A 13,056-nucleotide genomic window follows, 5' to 3' on the forward strand; every position below is an offset into this window, starting at 1 on the left:
GCCAACCTTCCTGAACTTGGGCTGCTGACTATCAAGCAATTAAACCAGTATGATTACAGTTCAGTCAAGTTCAGTTGTGGCTATAATGTAGACATGTTTATTTCATTTTCCCTTCTCCACAGCACTGCAAGTAATACAGCCTATCAGCGATGCCTGAAAGGCACTGAAATGCAGAGTGATGGCCTTACACCTACTATTAGGCTTTGCCATACCCAGGAACATCCTATTTTTCACTCCAATACAATTGTAGAAATGCCATTTTCTTAATATGCCAGCTTTCTTGGCTTATATGTTTCTTGGTTCAATTTTACTCAACTCTGTGTAAGTACTAGAAGCTTCACAAATAAATGAACTATTTGCCAGTGCTTTAACCACTAGACCATACTCTTCCCACACTGTACTTAGCCAGGAATGAAGGAAATAATCCAAGCCACAGATGGCTCAGTTTAACCTACAGGCACATACAGCAACCTTCTCTATCAAGTGAACCCCTCCACCACAAATGGTCACACTTCAGTGAAAAGCAGCATTTGCACGCGTATTCCCCTTTTAAATTCTGCTGGGTAAGATATGCTTATCGGTGCAAGTTCATGTAGGAGTGACCCTCCTAAGAAGGAAGTAGCTGACTCTTGCCTTTTCTCAGCCCCAGCCCATCCTCTACACTGGTTCATTGGTTTCTTAAGAGAGGAAGGAGCTCTGAGCGGTTTCAGATGTACCTTTCCATCCATTAACATCTTATGGCAGACCCAACCATGGAAATACTCAAGATCAGGCTGGATGGGGCTCTGAGCAACCTGTTAGAGCTGTTCACTTGCAGGGAGAACTAGATAACCTTTAAGGGATCCTTCCAGCTCAAAAGATTACATGATTCTATGGGTAACTCACAGTTACCTTCAGAAAGACTGTTGGGCTTGTGAATCAATCAGACCACCATACCAGAAGCACTGAGTCTGTACTCAGAAGAATAACTGTGTTTGTCTAGAGCTGCACATTGTGGATTTATCCACTAGAAGTATATCTGTACTGTGCAGTGTTAATGATCCTTTTTCAATCAGTCCCCTGGCATATGGTCCCCTGTGTTAAAGCACATAGTTTGTATTTTCAACATCTTCACTTTACCTGTCTTGTCTCATCATTGTGTTAGATAATCAAGGGACAGCCATCTTGAGTTTTGTTAGAACATGAAATGAGCACAGTATAAGTAGATGGTGGCTGAAAATCAGCAGGGTCAAATTGCCACTGCAAATTTTGCAGCACAGATATTCTTGAAGTAAATGGAAGGTAGTGAAAAACTCTGGCACTTCACCTCTACTCTGATCTATGCAATATAAACACAAACAGAAATGCCCAGTGATAGCCAACCAGTCTAACACACTAGAGAAGGAAGTTCCACATGCCTCACTTTGAGCTTAACTGTTGCAGGATTATTAAACAAGGCCTTTTTTTGCCTGTTTCCATTTGTTTTTTTTTTTAAAGATAGTTGTCAGGAATCTACCACAGCAGCTATCATCCATTGTGAAATTATTCACAACCCTGAAAAAACATTATTTCAATTTAAACACGAATCACCCAGCCCCAACATATACAGCATGTTTGTCAAGAACCAAATCCTCTAGCCCAAGTCTTAGCCATCAACTACAGCTTCTTGTGATTTTTAGAGGCAACTTTTCTATTGCAGTGGTAGTATGAGGTTCTTATTTGTATTCCTCCATACAATAGCTGTCAGAAAAAAAACATTTAGGAATAAAGGCTAAACATCATGGCCCTTAATTTAATCAGGAAATGTAATCAATTACGTAACTTTTCAGGAGGCTGCCATGAACCTCTTGCAGAATCTATTCTCATGCAATCCTTCTGTTTCTAGTTAATTTGGACATGATGGCAGTGCTGCCTAACAGGCATAATGCACAGTGATCAGGAACTGGCCTCTGAAATAGCAAGACTAATTAGCTGGACCAATTAGGGTTAAAGAAGGCAATAGCAGGAGTTGATTCCATTTGTATTTCCTTTACACAACTCCTTCCAGGGCACCATCTTCTTGCTGCATTTCCCTCCTTTCCCTTCTGTTTCTAACACCATAGAGGTCACTGTAGATATGTTACTATTAGGAGACAACCTGGCTTCATGGCTAAGGCATTGGATAAAGAATTCTGGGCTCTAGTCCCAGCACAGCCGTTGTCCTGCTGCAAGACCTGAGCACCTCATTTCACTTTCTTGTATCTTCATTTCCCTCCTCTCCCCCAGATACACACATCTGGTTCCGTGATTTTACTTGAAAACACATCTAGGCATAGGCTGTTCCTAATGAGGTTGTGCGCAGGTCAGGTCAGTATGATTGCAGGCTTGGATGTGGGTTTTAAGTATGCTTGCAATAATATAAATGATAATGATGTAAAATCCATCTGTGCAAAGGTGATTTTTTGAAGGAAGTAGTTTCATACCATGAACTTAGGACCAGGGATCTGTAGCTGGGGAATGTAGGAGATTCTGGCATTCTGAGAAATAAGGAAATGTGAAGCAATGACTACTGCACAGAGAGGCCTTCAAGAACAATTCTGACTTATGATTGGAAATAGCATCTTTCAATGTCCCTGTTGTTTTTTTTTGTTTTGTTTTGTTTTCCTGCTTCTTTTTAGTGTTTGTTTCAAAAATGAAGATGATGTATTTTTCCCCCTATTTTATTTTTTTAATTACCTCTTCCACTGTCTTCTCTTCATTCCATCTCTAGGTCATACTCATCTTGCCTTACACTTATATCTTCCCAAACATGTACTTCCATATTTTTGCAGTCTGTGTGCTCTAATTCCTGGATTCAACTATCACTAAGACACCTTCCCACCTACAAGATCTCCTCACATTGTTGATGTTATCAAGAGGAGTAAAAGCAAAACTCAGAGTCAAACCATTACAATTCTTTCCACAATGCCCAGAGGAATCTGTGTTTGAGGCGTGTTTTAAAGATTATTGTAAATCGGGAAAACAGTGAGGTGGAGTAAAGGGAAACTGGAAAGAACTCTGGGCTTATGAATGCATAATGCACAAACATGGGCCCTCACTCCAGTGTAATCTTGCCAACAGTTAGGAGATCAAGTGCCACGAACAAAAAATCATCATAAAGACTAAACATTCAGTATTTATAGAGAAGTAGCATTGGAAAATAAATAGTTCAAGCAGTGCTCTTGCATTAGATGTTCATTGCTTTTTCCTGTATCTGGTCTTTTATTTCAGCATTACCTATGGCTGTAAATAATTCCTGATCTCCTTTGGAAAAAATTTACACGTACTTCATACAGTTAAAAGGACAATATGCTTATACATACAAGGCATAAGGCCTTCAGCAACTCCGGCAGTAAAAGTAACAAGCCCATAGAAGATTTAAAACGAAATTATCGTCAAAGTATTTCTCTGCCATTTGCCACAAATGGCTACAGCTGATTCTGCACCATGCAAAGGAGAATGGGGGGCAGACACCGACAGGTGTCATTGAGAAGCACTTGTGCCAGGTAAGTGAAAAGGTGCTTGGTAATAGCAGCAAACAGGACGGCAAAGGAACAGTGGAAGGACACCCAGCCACTGTCTGTGACCGTGCAGCTCAGAAAGGATGAGGCTGTAAGAGATGGAAAGGGAGAAAAAATGTTTGTATTTCTTTTTTGCTATGTTGGAATATATCAGCCTCCATGAGAGGGAATGTTATTTGAACCACCTGTGGTGCACATTCTTCAAAGAGCCAGGGACAGGGGGCCTTGGCAGGCAGGCCAGGTGCCAGGCGAGGACAGAGTGACCTTCTCACAAAAAAAGAAATAAGAAAAAAAAAAGACCTTGGTAAATCTTACACTGCTTTTAGATCAAATTTTTATCCTGTTTCACTTTGGAAGCCCCCTGAACAAGCTCAGTGTTTCAAAGCTGAGGCTGCAAATCTCCCAAGGAAGGTTCCTGTGTTTAATAAACTGTTTTGACTGGAATTCAAAGGGAAAGTAAAGATTTCTGTTGGCCTAGCAATAGAAAATGTGGCCCAGACCTGTAACCCCATATCTGACCAGACGAAAATGTGTACTCTGTTAAAAACTGGATATTTCTCAGAAACAGCATTAGAATAGTTCTGCTTCCCCTAAAGCCAACAAGCAAAAAGCCTCATCATCTTTAATGGAAATACCTGTGACTAATTTTTTATTTGGAAAGAAGGTCCTGGAAGGAGATGCCAGAACATCAGCATAACAAACCTGTAAGTTATATAGTGGTTCAGCTACTGGGTAGAATATCTTCCAGTTTACTCTGTTCAACCTTTCCAACACAAAATTAACCCCTGAAGTGCTTCATACTCTAACAGCATACTGAATGCTGACAAGCAAGGAAGTATTGAGCAACCAAAATAGCAGTAGCATAGGCAGTGCTCATAATTTGCTTATTATAAGACATAGCCTTGACTCAATGATTAAAACTTCCTCGAATGACTCGGGTAAAATGTCAGTGCTGGCTGGGGACCCCCTCAAGGTGCCCTGGTGCCTCATCTCCATGGCTTTCACATCACCCTCACTGACTGTGCCAAAATCCTGCTAAGAGGGGATGAGAACTTTCTACCACCTCTGCACTGAGACATGCAGTACTTCATACCTTTCTCCTGGTGCCTGTGCTTTCCATTCAGTGGCACATGGGTACAAAAGTAAATACTGCATTAAGACAGAGAATGTATCCACAAGATTTCTCTAAATGAAAACTAAAAACACAGCTCAGCAGAGGCACATTCAATCTGACAGGTCTCGTTTTCTTTAAGTTTCATTTTCCTTCCTCGAACAAACATGATCTATCTATCATCTGCCCAAATTCAAACCTCATGAAGACTTTCAAAGATTTCTTTCAGCTAAATGTGATACTCAAATGACAGTCTGTCTTTTCCAGTCTATACTTACTAATGTCTCTATTCCTCAAACTTTTCCTCACAATTAAATTACCATATTTGAAAGTTAAAAAGACAGAAGTGAACGGACCTGACTGAAGAAGGAATTAGCCTCACATTTCTGCTAGCATGAACAGGAACACATATGACTTTTATGGGCAGGAAGTTGCATTATAAACGTTTCCAAAATCCACCTGTTTTGATTTGCGTGGCTTTGTGTGCAGCAAGCCAGCCAGAGTGAAATACAGAAGTTTCATTTCCCCTTTGATTTCAGCACTTCTTTTCTATTAACTGTCCCATTTCCTGACTCATCTACATCAAAGTTACCAAAATGAAAACACTCTTGGAAGCCTACAAATCAATAGACAAAATAACTTAGGATGATCACTTCGCCAAGATCAGAAGGACTAGTTGCAATTTTTAAATGGCTGGATAGTATGTATGCTTATTTTTACTGCAAACACACCAGTTATCCCAGGATTTTAAAACTCTTTGCAAAACAAAACAAAACAAAACTTTTTCCAAGTACAGAAAAATAAACCTAAAAGAATCTGAATTTGAGTCTACAGTCCAGCATCTCCCATTGTGCACCACTCTTCACAAGGGAAGCAAATGAGGAACACCATCTGAACAAAAGTCCTGACAGAAATTCCAGAATATAGAGAGTCTTCCCAAAAGACAAGCCAGTTTTATCTGTTGTTACAAATTAGTTGCAAGAAGTTAATTACATACACAAATACAAAAACACACCTTATCATTAGGATTACTGAGACACAGAAATAAGCAGTGAACTACATCTCCAGCATTAAACCTGAGCAGTCACCAGAGATTGGTTCGATCCTTATCTCTTGCAGCCAAGTTTGTCATCAAATATTATGGCTAGTGGAATTTCCTTTGATTTAGTCCAGAAATTTTTTTGCCCATTCATTCATAACGTATCATCATAAGAAGCAAAGAAACCAAAGGGATATATTTTAAATCCTCCTTAAATTCGAGTAACACAAGTATAACTTAGGTATGTTGAATCTGGGATAAGATGGAGTAAGTAAAATCAGAATCTAGATAAAAGATGCAAAAAAAGAAAAACTACCAACACAAGAAAATTTTCACAGTTTTTGATTAATTGTTTTAAGATCTTGATATTCCCAATATTAAAGCTCTTCTGGGGCAGCAGTTCTGTACCAGTCACCAACAGAAAATATGTGCTTCAAAGGGCTCACAGTCTAAGTGAAGAATGCAAAGCATGGGAGGAAACAAATCTTATTTATACCACCTACAAGTGGAAGACCTAGTCCAGAAATGTGGACAAGGTCACGTATGATCAATGTTTCATCAGTCCCAGTCTAATGTCTCAAATGCAAACTACATTCTCTCTCAAAGACAGACTCATAAGCATAAAAAATGTGTTTCAATGCACTGACAAATCACCTGCCATTAGATGTTTCATCACATAATGGTTAATTATCTCATAAAAGTGGGTTATCCGATCAAATAATCAGACTAAAACATTGCTTTGTATAATGACTACATGAAAGATACAGACTGCATCCTCTAAAATAACACAGCTGAATTTCAGTATATCAGACTCAAGTGCTACAAGAATAACAAAGAGACAGTTACAGGACAATTGTTTCTGCATTTTCAGACAAGCTATAATGTAAATAAATATACAAAATAAAGATTACTACTACTCACCAGCACACTGATTGTTTTCATCCAACTGGTAACCAAATCGACAAATCAGAGGTCTTGTAACAGTAGGGTAGTTAGGAACAGGGCCTGGCGCTGGGGGTGGTGGATAAATATTTGAATAAGGATTCAGATATGGTGATCGATACACTGGATTTGTCCGTGGTACACATAAATAGCCACCATTCTGGTTGACACACACCATGTCTCCTCTACAGGCTTCAGGAATAGTCCGACATTCATCAATATCTGGAAGGAAAATTGTAAATGTTAAATGAATGACTGCTTCTTACTGTGACCCATCAAAAAAATAGTTAGCACATTTCTCTCAAGACTTTGCTAAAAATTTGATTCTCTGAAACAGAAGAGCTAATCTTTCTTTGTGGAGTCTTGCTTTGAAGTTATATCATACTAAAACTGGAAGCATCCCACATAATCAACATATCCTGTGTTCCAATTGTTTTAATTCAATATTAAAGGGCAGAGGAGGAGAAGGAAAGCCTGCTTTGTTATCTTATAAAAATGTTTGGCTTAAACACTGATTTACACATGGCTGCAGCATGCTACTGCCTGTTCCTGCTTGTGGGTCTCTCCAAACCACAACACGCAGATCAGAATTTCAAACACTGGTGGTTTGGTTTGCCCAGCTGTGAAACTTGGATCCTGATTTGGAACTCCTGGGCTCCCTCCCATAGAAAAATTTAGGGATGTTCGATCTGGAGATGTGAGTTAGGCCTCTTCCCTGTTCCTATTAAGATTATTGTTGAATCAAATTTAGAAATTTCCAATTGATTTACCAAAACAAAGCTCTTTTTTTTTGGTTCTTGGAGCACAAATGCACTAGGCTGCTGTGACAGAGTAACTGCCTGTTGCTGTTATTCCTTCTAATTGTTTTCATGAAGAAAATGCTGCCCTGTAGACTGGAAGCTTCCATTCACATTCATTGATGAAAATATGCCATAGGGCTAAGTGGGTGTTTCCCTACAACTGCCTCAATGACTGACCTAAAGTTTCAACACAGAGCAGTGGTAGACTTCATCTGTGGTCTCCAGATGGAGGCTGCCAACAAAATTAGTCAGTACAGAGTTTAGAGAAGAAAGAAAAGGAATGTGTACAACCCTTGTCATCTGGGGACTGGACTGAGCTCCCCAACTTATCTCAGTGCATTACAGGTATTCGAGAAGCCCTGAGCCAATTAGTATCTCAGTTGTCTAAGTTAGACATTTACTTGGGCTACATGAACGAACACACACACTTATCACACAGAGAGAACTTTTCAGCTAAAGCACACCAAAAGGAGAACAATTTTAATTTGATAAAGTTAGCGTTTCTGAGCCCCAATTTAAATTCATTTATTTAATTTAAGTCCTACCTAAGCATTGCCCAGAGGCACGGTCCAGGTCAAACCCATTAGTGCATTGTTGCTAAAATGAGAAAAAAAAGAAGACACTCAGTGACAGTGCAATGAGAGGGTTTCAGAGTCAAATGCTCATTTGGATTATTATGCTTAGTACAGTTGTTCAGCACTACACCACAAAGTTCTGTACACCAAAATAAGGAAAGGACAGACAGCAAGGCGTAAACCTGAGACCTCCAACACCTGTGACAGCCCCTTAACTCAGAAGGTAATTCCCACAAGTGGTGACTGGTTAGGTTATTCTGCTGGGATAACCAACATCTGGTGTGCTACTCATTCCATACTGTTCTTCACTTTTGGAGTCTTGTTTTTGCTAGAACAAAGGAGCTCAGTTTAATGGCACTAGCTATCTTCCCTAACGCATTCTAGAACGCCACATGTGGACAATTTAGTACTTACTTCTCAACAAGTTAGCCACCTGATCTGTATGGAAGCCATAGATGAAACATAACAAACTTTAAAAAAAGTAAGACTTTTGGTTTACACCAAACCTTTAAATTTTCTGAGGATACTTCTTTACACAACACATATTCTATGCATGCAAGGTTAATGGAAACCTTATTCCTTCCTATCCTATGCTACTGGTTGCCATCAGGGCTGGCGCTTGTAGCACCTAATCATTGTCCCTCAGCATTTCTAAAACAATGACAGTAATGGCAACTTTTGTCAAAACCCATTAAAAACATTCCCTGCTCTCCTCTGTTTTTACTGGGCCTCCAGAAATTCAGCAGTGGGCCGCACACTTAACACAAGTGGATCCTTCCAGTAAAATAGGCTGTGCTAAGGAAGGTGAGCAGGAGGCAACCAGAGAACAGGAAGCAGTGATGTAACCAGAAGGCACAGGGATGGAGTCTACTCAAGATTCTTCTTTTTTTTTTTTTTTTTTTTTTCCACATCAATATCAGTAAAGATGCCATGTGCAGGAAATATTTTGTGTAACAGAAGAAAACTCACAACTACATTTCAAAGACTTTTGGCAAGACTATTCAGAAACGCAGCCCTGGACATTGAATATATCTGGATTATCAGCTAGGAATCCAAACTTAACATACCTTTGGGAACTGTTTTTCCTAATTTAAAATCCACTTGGAGCCCAAGAACACAAAGAACTAAAGAGAACTAATGTTTCTGCTATTTCAAGAACTGGACTGCTCTACTTTCACTCACCCTCAAAAACCCTGCCTCTTGAACAAAGATGGCTTTCGGCAGAAATTAAAGTGAAGACCTAGGATGCAGTCATTCAGGCTCATAGTCCAAAAATAAAGTCTTAAGACAAGAGTCTGCCAGACTGCTATGCACAGAACATGCCTGTTTACACGAATAAGTTTTCCAAACATGGGTGTTCCCCACCACAGAACTGAGCTATCCTTGCTCTCTTGAGATGGCTTTAATTTTGTTTTTCAGAAGTGTTCGGTTCAGAAGCAGAATCAGGTTTTTAGTGAGGTCCAGGTTTCTGCAGAGATATTTTGCTGAGCTGGCAAGGATGAGTCAATAAGCTCAGTCCATGCTCAACTCCAGAATCCCGTTGGCTCCCAGTCCTCCCCTCTAAACCCTTAGACCACACAGCTTCCTTTTCACTTAAACCCGAGACCACAGAGCTTCCTATTCACCTGCTAGCCAGTTAAATCTCATGCCATATAGTGCTTCAGTATATAACAGTACACAGATCCCTCTGTACACCTCTCACCTGTGCTTTTCCAGGATTCGAAATGCAGATGATCAGTGTGAAAGCAGTCAGTATCCTGTAATGTGCACAGAAAATAGGCTGAAAACCTTCTGATAACCAGGCTCATTACACAGAATTAATTACACACAGACAAACTAATCTCTAGTGACATTTCAGTGCATTCCAGAGTTTTTTGCTAATATGTATTTGGTCTCTGGAGAGGGAGTAATGCAACTGTGAGCCACATGCAGATCTCAGTCAGTAATTTTACTACAATTTTATAGAACTGTGACTAAAATCAGACTGTACTTGTCAACTAACTAATCTGTTTTTTATGACATTTCCATGGAGAAGCTGTTTGATGAGGAAGTGCATAATATTCAATAGAGCATTGTTGCTCCCTCTGTGGCACCTTTCTTTTGACAATAAAAAGTTTTTCATGCACGTTATTTGCTTTTTACAGATGGGTAAACCAGAGCACAGGCCATGGCTAAGCTCATCGTGCAACTCACTGGCAGGGCCGCAGATGACATGCAGGAGGTCCTGAATCCAAGCCAGTTGCATTAACCGCTAAACCACACTTCATCCCCTGGAGACTATATTTGAGATTAATCTATTTTCTTAGGGTCCGATTCTGTCCTTCTCCCCAGTCCTCAGTGATACGTTGCTCTTCAAGTACATACACTGTGCCAGGTCATCAGATACTGGAAGCTGCTATCCTTAGTGAAGATCTCCCACTGTATCACCTCGGCACTTACTGGAGCTTGCTGGGTCTCTTTGCTGCAACTGACAGAGGAGAGTCCCTCACTAACAGCTCTGTGGCTATACACAAGACTCTTCACCTGGAGCATGGAAGTTCTCCAGTCAGCTAACCTGCACCCCTATGTATTTATTCACTGACAGAAAATCAGGAAAGGACAGCAAGAATTGATTTTTCTCTATGTACTGTTTGTTTCAGTCCTCCTTATATAACGTTTCTTATCAATACAGTTAAACCTAAATCTTGCATAGCTTGGATTCTAGTTTTGAATGGCAATTGTATATGTTTCCCACAAACCAGCACAGAAATCACAAGATATTTTAGGTAATCTTAGTTCTGCTACTTCAGTGAGCTGCCAACTTTCTCTTTTAGAGCTGTCTCCAATTTCCAGTGCAAAGTGAGCTGCCGAACAAGAGCTACAAATGCCTCAGACAAAACCATGCACAGAGACTGACACATTTGAACACATTTGCTTCGAGCGTGGAGACAGACACAAGCTCTGAAAAGTAAACACAAACTCTAAAATGGTTGTTCATAGTGCTGTGGAGATAACGCTGTGCCTGTTGGCAGCTTCTGAGTGATGAGGAAAAGCAAATTCTACACAGACTTTTCCTTGACGCAAAACAGTTAAAGTACAACATTATCCATCTGCACTTGCACTTCATTTTTGATTCTTTAAGCCTTTTTGAAGTCATTTTAAAGTAGCACAGAATACAAAGACTGTGCCCTCACTTTGCATGTGGCAAGGAAGTACAACAGGTTGTAGCTGAACACTAACACACCTAGCTGCCTCGCATACCTGGGGCTGCACTTTGCGTTATTGCAGAGCAGCGCAAATTAACAAAACCCACTTTAAAGTCAGTCAGACAAAATTCGTATTTTTTCTAGATGTCTAGACACTGTTACAGGATAATATATACTTCCCTCCTGGAGTGAAGAGTGACCTTATTGCCTCATACGTGTTCTGTCTGCATCACAATTTGCCCGTTACTGAGCTCTCATGTCCCCTCAAGAGTTATTAACAGACATGCAGCTCACCCTGTCAGTGCTACGTTCAACTGGTCACAGTAGCTTGTCTGGTAGGCAGAGTATTTTAAACTAGTAATTAACTTCTGCAGTGGTAACTTATTAGCTTCAAATTAATCACTGCAGCCAGGGGACCCATTTGCTGTTGTAATTCAGCACTCCTACAGATGCTGGGATTCTTAAAGTGCAGAATATAAGCACGCATCAAGAAGAAAAGAGAGAGAGTGCAGCTTTAATAACAGTTTGTCTTTCCCCTCCTCTGACCATTGAGATCCCTTCTCCGTGCAAATGGCTTTAGCAAGTGGATTGGCGTACCGAATCCTTGCCACAGATATTTTCCACACGTAGGTTTCCCTTCAGTAAGTACAGAAGTTTCATGCATAGCACTTACCTTTTTAATCCTTGCATGTCCAAAACCGTTGGGGAAAGGTGGAAAAAAACAGAGCTTATGCTGATGAATAACTAGAAAGTGTTTCCAAACATTACCCTCTGCTAGTACTTCAGTTCCTCAGTCATTTATAGTCCAAAGAATGAAAGAGCAAGTAACGGAGAAGATCAGGAGCAGTCTGTACCTCCTCAGACTCTGGAGAGAATACAGAGAAAGCACCTGGTTTTGCTTAGTTCTCTTCTGTAATTCAGCATTAAACCAATTGGAGGAGGAATGTTAAAAATGAACACTTCATTTTCTAAGTATGTTAAACAATGCAAATGGGGGCCTCAGCCTGGGACAGCTGGTTTAGATTACAAAGCTCACCAACTGGCTAGACTCCTCACAACAATCTCGAGGAGCCTGCCAGGATAAAACACTAACAGCTTGAAGGAAAGCCTCTCCCGCTGCAAACTTCTCAGTTAAATGTGCCTCAGAGCAGAGAGCACCGTTATTGGACAGAAACTCTTATCAGGGGACTGGAGAAGGGAAGGGATTGTTTTCCTTGTTCTGAGAACAAAAAAGTCAGACTTTTTGAGGCCCTCTAGCTGGTGTCTCGAACGATGAATATGTAACACCCGCTGCTTCGTGCCAATGGCATAGCGATGAAAGTTCTGACCCTCTGGGAGGTGAATAACTTGAATTCATGACAATCACAGCTACAGGAACTATATTCCTTAGGGATTATTTGAAAACAGGAATAAACAAATTAAACGTTCAAAGGAAAGCAAATGGTTTGTCTACAAACACTGGTCCTTTTTAGGCTGACCCCATGCTTAAGGGGGCAGTTTCGAAATGAAATTTCTCAGGAAAGACATATCTTGCAGATCTCTAGTTATGAGTGAAGAGGAAGGAAATACAGTCCCTTTTCAGGTGTTTTGCAACTTTGCCCCAGGCACAACTTTGGTAGGTCAAGCAGAACACTTGTGAGATGCGAGAGGTAAGCAAGCAGATGCTGCAAAGATTATCCTAGACCCAAAGACAAACACAGAAATTAAATGCAGACGTAAACATAAAATGAATACTTTGAACTTCTGTAGAGCTTCCATCTGGGAAAATCTTTCATTCCCAAGGAACTAAAAAGTCTGACAAGATCAAATCTCTGTCGCATCTCTCCATTATTATGGAGAAACAGTTAGAACAGATTTTTCTAAAACTGGCTTGAAAGTGTGGATAC

The 13,056-nt window shown here is 40.3% G+C and overlaps 1 protein-coding gene across 1 annotated transcript in view; it reads right to left on the reverse strand.

Annotated features, from left to right (window-relative positions):
* The window catches only part of FBLN5 (fibulin 5), a 44,485-nt gene extending 32,087 nt beyond the window's left edge, over positions 1–12,398 (reverse strand). Inside the window, exons 1-4 of the mRNA XM_048948817.1 lie at positions 11,844–12,398; positions 9,688–9,742; positions 7,956–8,007; positions 6,590–6,832 (exon numbers count right to left, since the gene is read on the reverse strand). Coding sequence (XP_048804774.1) covers positions 6,590–6,832; positions 7,956–8,007; positions 9,688–9,742; positions 11,844–11,860 — 367 coding nt within the window. The 5' untranslated portion in view covers positions 11,861–12,398. The remainder of the gene's footprint in view (positions 1–6,589; positions 6,833–7,955; positions 8,008–9,687; positions 9,743–11,843) is intronic.
* Positions 12,399–13,056: the final 658 nt, after the last annotated feature.

This window comes from Lagopus muta, chromosome 6 (assembly GCF_023343835.1).
Source record: "Lagopus muta isolate bLagMut1 chromosome 6, bLagMut1 primary, whole genome shotgun sequence".
Lineage (NCBI taxonomy): Eukaryota > Metazoa > Chordata > Aves > Galliformes > Phasianidae > Lagopus > Lagopus muta.